The sequence below is a fragment of the Podarcis gaigeae genome, assembly GCF_964106915.1.
Source record: "Podarcis gaigeae genome assembly, chromosome: 16".
Classification (NCBI taxonomy): domain Eukaryota; kingdom Metazoa; phylum Chordata; class Lepidosauria; order Squamata; family Lacertidae; genus Podarcis; species Podarcis gaigeae.
The window spans coordinates 16,146,267-16,156,714 of NC_139693.1; the positions used below are offsets into that span (position 1 = coordinate 16,146,267).

Sequence of the window (10,448 nt, forward strand, 5' to 3'; positions counted from 1 at the left end):
ACTCAAATCGGAAATCTAACACTCAAAACAGAGCATGTTCGGTTTCCGAAAAAAAGTTCACAAACCGGAACACTTACTTCCGGGTTTGCAGTGTTTGGGTTCCAAGTTGTTTTGAGTACCAAGGCGTTTGAGAACCAAGGTACCACTGTACTAGGACTTCCCTCGAACTAGACACTCTGCTTCTGTTGACGCAGCCTTGAATTCCATTACTGTTGTTTGTTTTGTTTTGCTGCAGCATCACACTGTTGACTCATGTGCAGCAGTGGTTAGGCAGCATTTCTCAACTTTGGGACTCCAGATTGTTATTAAGACTACAACGCCAAACATGGCCAGTGGTCAGGGATGATGGGAGATTTAATTCCAACAACCTCTGGGAACCCAAGTTTGAGAAAGGCTGGGTTCTGGCATCCGATGAGGACCTGGGAAAGACCAGGGTTCAAATCCCCACTCAACCATGATGCTTACTAGGAGCCCATAGGCCAGTCATTGCCTCTGAGCCTAACCTACTTCACAGGGTTGTTGTGGGACGGGGAAGAACTATGTTTGGCACCGTCAGTTCCTTGGGTCAAAAAGTGGGAAGCAAATGAACTAAAACAAACAAACAGGACTGGGGAGGGGAAGAGCTCATACACCGGCAATGTTCAACCTTGGCATGTATTGCAAACTCAAAACACTGTCTGGTGACCCACTTCCAAGAATTTAATTTCATTCCCCTCGAGGTAGATAACAGAAACAAGGTGGAATTATTTCAATACAATGGATGGAGTCCTTTAGGTGGTGGAATTCTGTGCAGGAAAGTGAGAATGAGCTCGTGAAAAGGAAAAAAGCAGTAACACCCGAACACTGACCAAGTGATATCTTTATTGGAATGAATCACCAAGTTACAAAGAAAAAAAGAGGTTTGCAAGACCATCAAAACAAAGAGAGAAGGAGTATATTTGGAGGCATGGTAGAAAAGCCCCAGTGCAATTTTAGAAATGTGGGAAATGTGATTTCAGTATTAAAATAGTGATTTTCCATTCTTGAGATAGGCGTGGAGTAGATAGTTTCAAGCTTGCACTGGCCCCCCAGGAATGATGCTTTGGCCTGAGTTCATCCAGGCAGCAGGGAAGCCGATGTCCATCCGATTCACCCCCAGGCGCGACGTTCAGGAACTGGCTGCTCTGCAGCTCATGTGTGTCAGTCGCGTGTCACTGAGCCATGGACGGGACCAGACGTGGAACTCACAGATTTGTTTCTGGAAAGAGGGGAAAGGAGAGAGAAAGAAAAATATCCAGACAATTAGAGCTAAGTGTGGGGGGGATTATTATAATTGATTCATTAATCACCTTCTAAACCACGTTCAAGGCAATTTGCATTATAGGTAAAGGTAAAGGTACCCCTGCCCGTACGGGCCAGTCTTGCCAGACTCTAGGGTTGCGTGCTCATCTCGCTCTAGAGGCCGGTGAGCCGGCGCCGTCCAAAGACACTTCCGGGTCACGTGGCCAGCATGACGAAGGTGCTCTGGCGAGCCAGCACCAGCGCAGCACATGGAACGCCGTTTACCTTCCCGCTATAAAGCGGTACCTATTTATCTACTTGCACTTTAAGGGTGCTTTCGAACTGCTAGGTGGGCAGGAGCTGGGACCGATAGACGGGAGCTCACCCCGCTGTGTGGATTCGAACCACACGATCATCAAGTCCTAGGCACTGAGGTTTTACCCACCCGCGTCCCTTTCAATTTGCATTATAAAAAACAGTTAAAAACGCAAAACAGCTAATGCATTTAATGCAAAATTAAAACCCTAACAAATGAACACATGTGGCAAAAATCCTTTATCCAGCTGGGAAAGCTTGGCAGAAAAAAAATATCTCCAGTTGTTTCCAGAAAGTGCAGATCGTGGGTGCCCTGTTATATCTGTGGATGCTATTCCACAGAAGAGGGGCAGGGTAGCCACCCTAAAAGCCCTGCACTCTGAGTTACTACAGCACAGGCTTCCAATACTTTAAGAACTTGCAGGAGAAACTCTCCCACAGACACAGCCCAGTCACAGTTGCCAAACATTTCTGGTGGGGGAATAGGAGAGAGGCCTGGAACAGGAGCAGTCTATCTGAAATACGGAAGCATCGACAATCAACAGCATAGGCCTCAAAGAGAGCAAGGAAGGCATTATTGCGAACTCGGAGCAGGAGCAGGAGAGTGGCATAGAATTGGGAACCAGCCCTGGTGTGGAAATGGCTCATCATGGGAATGTGGATTCTAGACAACCTTGTTCTAGCAAGAGCCTCATGAATAAAGAGAACAGCTAAAAAAAAAAGTTGGTCAAGGAAGGCAGAAGCACTGGAGGGTTTTTGTGCGATGACGTGTCCTCACTAAACAGGAGTGCAATGCGCAGGGCTGCTTCCTTCCTGCTCTCAGGAAGAACCTTCCCTGGAGAGGTCACAGGGATTTCTTCTGAAATCTCAGAAACTGCACAGGCAACATTTCCAAGACAAGCAGAACCTGTTTCAGGATAGACCTGCCAGTGCATCTTGAGACATGTCATGTTCCACTCCCACGTTTTTTCCAGTTTTGAGAACATGAGGAGGAGGCAGGAAAGAGGTCAGTGAAAGACGGGCAGCTAGCACACAAAAGGGAACTGGATGACGGCTTGGGATTCTTTGGGAGTCTCACCCCTGGATGCCTCAAACCCCAATTATGCCGTAGTCAGCTGGGCCTGCTCAGTGGTGAGTCAAATGAACTTCATACACACTCACGAGATTCGCATCTCTGTTGCTTCGTCAATAAAAACACAGGGTTAAGGCAGAGGGAGCCTTGGCTCAGATTCAACACAGCGCCAACAGGCTGAAACAAAATGACGCATTTTGAACCAATACAACTATAGCTGGTGACCCTGCTTCCATCGGGGTTAACTGGAGTCAACCTCAGAACATATTTGAAGCAAGAGAGCACCTGCCCCTTTGCCTGGACTGCACACATTCAAGCTGCCACTCATCAGAGGCACAGTTGTGGGGGGGGGGAAAGACACCAAACTGTCCTTGTTGTCTCCCCTAGTGCAGCAGGCTTGAAGAGTCCATCTCATTGCCCCATTGCAGATTTTCAGACCAACCAAGAACATTTCCCCAAACATTCCAGCTTCGTACAGAGGTGATTCTCAGGCACAGCAATGCGGATTCACTGGGAAACTCCAAACTGAAGATGATTCCTAATTGTGCCGATTTGCATCAGAACGGTTTCTGACGCCCTGGAGCATGATCTAATTTAGCAATGTTTCATTTCCTTGTATCGAATAAGCAAAGCTGGTTCCCTAATCTTGCACCTGTAATTAATTGCATCCATTAATTGTCCCTCTTGAGCCAACGAAATGTCAAATTTTCCATGGAAAAATTAAGCACTGCCATTTAATGCTGTATTGTTTTTAACACTTGATTGGAAGCCACCCAGAGTGGCTGGGGAAACTCAGCCAGATGGGCGGGGTATAAATACCGTATTTTTTGCTCTATAAGACTCACTTTTTCCCTCCTAAAAAGTAAGGAGAAATGTGTGTGCGTCTTATGGAACGAATGCAGGCTGTGCAGCTATCCCAGAAGCCAGAACAGCAAGTGGGATTGCTGCTTTCGCTGCACAGCGATCCCTCTTGCTGTTCTGGCTTCTGAGATTCATAATTTTTTTTTCTTGTTTTCCTCCTCCAAAAACTAGGTGCGTCTTGTGGTCTGGTGCATCTTATAGAGCGAAAAATACAGTAATAAATTATTATTATTATTATATTATTATTAATATTTGGGGGCGGAAGTGGAATTCTGATGGTATGGGGGCAAGAGGCTTTGGGAACCATTAGGGGACACAGATCTGGAGACAGCTCTCCTTCACAAATGAACAGAAGCTTATTCAAGGACAACATAGCAGTGTTGTTGTGAAGGAGAACTTGCTGGTGACTTGACTTGGGCCCTGGGCTTTATTAGCAGAAAGTGATGTAGGGTTGCAATTTGCTAATACAGCCCCCAGAACATCTTCAGTCAGCCCAGCTGGTGAACTATTTACCAGACCATATTTGGGGGCATCACCCAAAAACATGTACCAAGACCCATTTTTTCTTTACAGGCATTTGAGCTGCTGGCCTTGTAAAATCCTCATCTCCCCCTTGTCTGAGCTATATTTGCCAGCCATTATGTGTTTAGCTCATTACGATAAAAATATAAATGACAAAATAGATTACAGTGGTACCTTGGGTTACATACGCTTCAGGTTACAGACTCCGCTAAACCAGAAATAGTGCTTCAGGTTAAGAACTTTGCTTCAGAATGAGAACAGAAATCATGCTCCAGCAGCGGGAGGCCCCATTAGCTAAAGTGGTGCTTCAGGTTAAGAACGGTTTCAGGTTAAGAACGGACCTCCGGAACAAATTAAGTACTTAACCCGAGGTACCACTGTATATTACAAAACATAATATTCTACTATGTTAGCCGCTGAACTTTTTTTATAAACTGAAAGGTAAAATACAATGCTTTTTATCGCTAAATTACAACACAAAAACGATTTCATCTATAAACTATAAAATTATTGATCACAACCAAAACAGCAAACTCTTATTTCTTTAATTTTTTTAAAGCATGGCTTTGTTGCCCATTAGGCATAATTGGCCACTTTTATGATTTAAATGCAAAATGTCAGACTGTAAGAATGAATTTGTATTGGAATTTAAAATTCTAGTAACAAGCAAGCTCCATTTTTTAAAAAAAATAAACATATTTCACACACATCCTTCAATGTCTCATTGGCAACAGGAAAGGTTTGTTAACAAAGCTACATCCTCACACTTCCTTGTGCCATTGCAATATGCCAAGTGAAATGTCAGATTTCCAATTGTTTGCTATTACTAGTCTAGCCACCATTAGCTGTCACAAGTTTCAGGTCACCCTTGGGAGGTGAAATATAAAGGTATAACAATTTATCCAGACATAATGTTTGGACAGTTAAAATAATCTTCAGGTTGTATCCCATTTTAATTATACTCTGAGTAAACCCATTGAAGTAGACAGACATGACTAACTTTACACCATTAATCTCAATGGGCTCATATGACTAATGTCCTATGAGCCCATTGAGATTAATGTCCTATGAGCCCATTGAGATTAATGATGTCAAGCATCACAAGATATACAAGATGTGGCAATAGCCACTGGCCTGGATAGCTTTCCTAAAGGAATTGTGTGGGGGAGACATGTCAACTAACGGCTATTCAGCTAACAGCAAAACAAACCCTCCTTATACAGAAGCAGTCTACCCAGAGTGTGAACAAAAGAACAACCAGCACATTCATGTCCTATCTGTAAGTGTCCAAAGGTGGTCAGCTGGTTACTGATGAGCAAAACTACTATTGCTTTCTTTAAATAAATAAAACCCATGCCAAACCCTAGCAAAATGGTGAATGAGGAAGCCCCATGGAAATCCCATTTTTGCTCGGGTTTCAGTGGTCCTCCAGATGTTGCTGGACTCCAGCTGACACCAGCCAGAGACTACTGAGGTGGGAAGTCCATCAACACCTGGAGAGCCACAATTGGTCTTCATCCACAAAGGCTGCTCTGATTCACTTCTATGCAACAATGGCAGGTCAACAAGGAGGTGTGGTAGGAAATACCCACTGGCCAAGAGACTACACATTTCAAGGGTTTGTGGCTTTCAACAGCTCAAGTCCAAGCTTTTCTGAAAAACCGCACTCTCTCATACAAACCTGCTCAGGTTTTGAGGTCTTTTAGGGAGGCCTTTCTCTTGGTCCCACTACCCTTACAGACCCACTTGGTGGGGATGTGAGAGAGGGCCTTCTCAGTGACAGCTCCCAAATTTTGGAGCTCCTTCCCTAGAGAAGTTCGACTGGCTCCCTCCTTGCCTTAGTTCCTCTGGCAAGCAAAAACTTTCTGGTTCCAACAGGCTTTGAGAAACGGACCGCTTTTAATGAAAGGGCTGGTGCCATGCTCTTCTTGTTGTAATTGTCTGGCTTTAATAGATTTTATATATGGTCATAGTTTTCATTCCACCAATGTTTACTTTTTTAATGATTGCTTTTTCTATATTCTTAGAGGTTCTTATTTTTATCTGTAAGCTGCCTTGAGTTCCATCAGGGGAAAAGGCAGGGTGTGAACAAATATAGTAACTGTGGAAATGACAAGAAGATTAAACGGCTGGCTGGCTGCCAGTTTCAACAAGCGAAGCTGCCTCTTGCTTATTTACAATGATTAGTCATTATACACAGGAAGGAGTTCCTCACAACATTCTTAGGACATGATAAACGCTACTTATATAATGCTCTAATCTGACACCAACCAGGTGAAATAGGCCTAAGGTTACATTCTGCAAAAGGAAGGCTGCAGCTGAGTGCCAGGACATCTGCACTGCATGCAGAAGGTTCCCTGGTTAGATTCTTCAGCATTCCCAGGCAGGACTAGGAAATACCCCCTCCCATCTGAAAAACCCAGAGAGCTGTTGCCACTCAGCATCGACAGCTGTGGGGCACCCGGACCAAGGGTCTGATTCTGCTTAAGGCAGATTCCCTTGCGCTTGCTGGCAGTGGGGAATGCTAGGCACAGACTGGCTGCAATGCGGGGCTTCCCTTACGCTTGAACCAGAAGCTGCAGTTAGTGCAGAATGCTGCAGCACAATTTCTAACAGGAGTTGACCCTGTCAGCTTATTAACACCTATGCTCAGAGACCCACACTGCTTGCCGATTTGCTACCGGACCAGGTTCAAGGTGTTACTAGGAGTATATAAAGCCCTGAACAGCTTAGGACCAGTTTACCTGTGAGATTGCTTCACCCCATATATGCCCAGTCAACTACTTTGATCTGTGGAACTGGCACTGTTACAGGTGACACAGAATACTCATTTTGCATTCCTAATAAATCAATATTTTAGTGTGGTAGTGTAACACTTTGGAAATCCCTGCCCAATGGCATCAGCAGAGGCTATCACCGTATCCCTTTTGGTGCCTGCTAAAAACAGCTTTGTTCAGGCAAGCTTACCCAGTTAGGTAGAATATTGTCTTTTAACTGTTGTAACGCACCCTGGGAACTAAGGATGAAAGGTGGGCAATTAATAATTATAAGAATTATGCTCTCATCAGCTCTAGCATCCCACAGCTGACTGTGGCTGATGGAAGCTGTAGCCCAGATCACCAGATGAGCACCAGGCTGTTCAGGGAATCATTATTGTATCTTGGGATTATGCAACAAAACTGAGGATATTCACAAATTCCTAAGGCTGTATGAAGGGCTGGAAAGTCGCATCATCAAAGCTGCTCCATCTACGGCAGTTTTAAACTGTGTTGTACAGGGAACACCCAGCCTTTCTTATCACTGAATAAACACAAAGAAGCTGTGAGGTCGCCGGTCAACACATCTGGTTCCTAGTCTCACCTGCTGTTCTCCTTCCAAGGGCAGACTGCAGCGCTGGAGGTCCTCAGCACTCAGGTTTGACCCTCCCTTCTTCTCACACAGGGTATTCACCAACTTGACAGTCAAGTAGTATTTCACGCCCTCCACCACCTGGAAAACAAATTAGCCATTTGACATTTAGCAGAGTAATGCAAGATATATATATATATATATATCTTGAGAGAGAGATACGGAGGCAGGAACTAGATTGATGTAAACAGATGCAATTAAAGGTTAGTGTCATTAAATGAACCATGTGCTCAGTTCTACATGAAAAGAGTCCTGCTGGATCAGGCCGATAGCCCATGCAATCCAGCATCCTCACAGTGGTCAGCCAGGTGCCCCAGGACCCAAGTACAAGAGCACTCTCCCTTCGTGAAGTTTCCAGCAAACAGTGTCCAGAAGTATTACAGTGGTACCTCGGGTTACATACGCTTCAGGTTATAGACTCCACTAACCCAGAAATGGGACACAGGTGGAACTGTGGGTTAAACCACAGAGCCTAGGACTTGAGGATCAGAAGGTTGGCAGTTCGAATCCCCGCGACGGGGTGAGCTCCTGTTGCTCGGTCCCTGCTCCTGCCAACCTAGCAATTCGAAAGCATATCAAAGTGCAAGTAGATAAATAGGTACCGCTCTGGTGGGAAGGTAAACGGAGGCGTTTCTGTGCGCTGCTCTGGTTCGCCAGAAGCGGCTTAGTCATGCTGGCCACATGACCCGGAAGCTGCATGCCGGCTCCCTCGGCCAATAAAGGAAAATGAGCGCCACAACCCCAGAGTCAGTCACGACTGGACCTAATGGTCAGGGGTCCCTTTACCTTTACCCTTAGCCCAGAAATAGTACCTCGGGTTAAGAAATTTGCTTCAGGATGAGAACAGAAATCACGTGGTGGCGGCGCAGCAGCAGCGGGAGGCCCCATTACAACGAATTAAGTACTTAACCAGAGGTACCACTGTACTGCCTTTGACTGCAGAGGTAGAGAATAGCCATCATGACAAAGAGCCATTGACAGCCTTCTGCATCTGTGAATTGGTCCAATCCTCTTTCAAAGCCATCAAAATGGGTGGCCATCACTTCCTTTTCTATCACCAACTCGGAACCGATGGCTTTTTAATATGCTAATATGAGTTTGTATTTTCTGGGAATGTATTTGCAAGCCACCTGGGGGGGGGGGGATATCCTGAAAGGCAGGACAGGAGTTGCCATAAATAAGTAATGTTACCTCTGAATCTTTTTCAGTACCTCTCACTTCCTGCTCTGCAAACACACACTGCACCTCCACAATCCTCACCCTCAGTGAGGACTACCTTGTTCCTTTTTGTCTCAGGACCCTAGACTTCTACATCCCAGTGCCATTTCCCCCCAGGGATGGTGGGGGAAAGAAAGCCCAGTCTACCTACCTAGATATTTTAGCCTTTCTAGCGGGGGGGGGGGGGGCTGAGTTTTTAACCTTTTGCTTGACTTAAGTTCACACTGAAGCATTTAAGAAAACTGAATTTAAAATGAGCGTTTGTATGTACACATCATTAGTCTACAGCAGGTGTCAGAACATCATGCATTTATTCAGCTTGCCACTTGGCCTGGGGGCATTTAGCAGTCTGTGACAGCTCTTAAGGAGCCATGATTTCCAATCCTGTCCTTTTGTTAGGACTCCTCCCCCCTACAAAAAAAACATCACACACACACTCTCTCTCTCCTATTGTGTCAACCCATCTCAATTCTCTTCCCTCCGCCCCCAGCTTCCAGGAACTTAAGAAGTTGCCTTTAAACCGACAGACCGTTCATCCATCTTGCCCATTATTGTCTACACTGACTGGCAGCAATGACTCTCCAGCATTTCAGGCGGGGGGGGGGCGGTGTCTCTCCCAGCCCTACCTAGGGATGCCAGGGACTGAACCTGGGATCTTCTGCATTCAAGGCAGATAAATGACAACTTGCACTCTGCTTTTCAATTTGGGACATAGCTGTCAACTTTCGTATTTGAAAATAAGGGATCAGCAGCCTCGAAACTAAGGGATCAGTAGCCTCACCTGTCCCGGGGACAGTCTACGGGATATCTAACAATCCGGGATAGCAGCGGGAAACGGCGCTGGAATAAGGGAATTTCCCGCAAAAAAAGGAAGGTTGACAGCTATGATCTGGGACCTTCTACACGCAAGACAGATGCTCTACGGCTGAGTTACAGCCCTTCCATTCCCCTCTCCACCCCCCGAGGCCCTCCTTCCTTCAACGACTAGGCTACTTCTCTATGTCAGCCTGCGCCCTTTCGGATGCTTTGGGCTGTGGGCTGGAGGCTAATGACAGGCCAAGACAGCAGGAGGGCACCAGGCTGGGGAAGGCTGGTGTGAAGAAAGAGGTTAAGTGGTTTTTTAAAAAAATAGTTTTAGGGATGGAGAGTGGAAAAGGGGCCCAATAATTTCTTGCAAGCCCCCCGCGTCCTTACCTGGCTCTCCGCTTTGAGGATGCTCAGCTGCCGGCAATAGAACATGTTGTTGCTGGCCTGGTTGTAGGCGGACACGGCGAAGGCAGCGGCCTTCTGCACGTCGGGATCCGAGACGGAGCGAGGCGTCAGGCCTCCGGGCATCCCGATGCTTCCCGCAAACAGCGCCGGGAGGAAAAGCAGCAGCAGCCCAAGGCAAGAGGAGATGCGCATCGCGACAGGTGAACACAACTGCGCCATTGCTGAGAATGAGCTGGAAATGAGCGCGGCCATAGGCTGATATAAAGGCCGAGGCCACGCCCACGCCGCGGAGCCGGCCAATCAACGACGCCGGAGGCGGAAGCCTGAAAGGATAGGTAAGGCGCGGAGCCACGCCCACTCCTGGGGAGAGCTGCTCCCGCTGGAAGGAAGACGTAGGCGCAGCCTGGGAATGTTCGCGCCTTTACCTGGGAGTAAATCCCACTAAGCAGCGTGGGGCTTCCTTTTGCGTAGGCGCTGCAGAGGACGGCGTGGATCTTTCGGTGGTGGGTCACCTCTGGGTTGCAGCCTGACCGGAGGTGACCGATTCAGATTCAAAGCAGCGCAAATATAAAGGATCCTT

General features: G+C 46.6%; 1 protein-coding gene across 1 annotated transcript; it reads right to left on the bottom strand.

Annotated features, from left to right (window-relative positions):
* Window positions 1-841: 841 nt before the first annotated feature.
* Window positions 842-10,145, bottom strand: CST6 (cystatin E/M). Its single transcript, XM_083716575.1, has 3 exons — window positions 9,851-10,145; window positions 7,391-7,519; window positions 842-1,237 (listed from the first exon to the last, which is right to left on the bottom strand). Exons 1-3 carry the CDS (start codon window positions 10,118-10,120, stop codon window positions 1,148-1,150), a joined length of 489 nt encoding a protein of 162 aa, XP_083572701.1. The 5' UTR covers window positions 10,121-10,145; the 3' UTR covers window positions 842-1,147.
* Between the last annotated feature and the right edge of the window lie 303 nt (window positions 10,146-10,448).

Bases quoted from the DNA above. Each gene is read 5' to 3' on its own strand.
- CST6 (XM_083716575.1), bottom strand. From the start codon at position 10,120: ATGGCCGCGCTCATTTCCAGCTCATTCTCAGCAATGGCGCAGTTGTGT. The intron at 7,520-9,850 runs GTAAGGACGCGG...TTTGTTTTCCAG, and splicing joins TCCTCAAAGCGGAGAGCCAG to GTGGTGGAGGGCGTGAAATA. The intron at 1,238-7,390 runs GTGAGACTAGGA...CCCTCTTTCCAG, and splicing joins CCTTGGAAGGAGAACAGCAG to AAACAAATCTGTGAGTTCCA.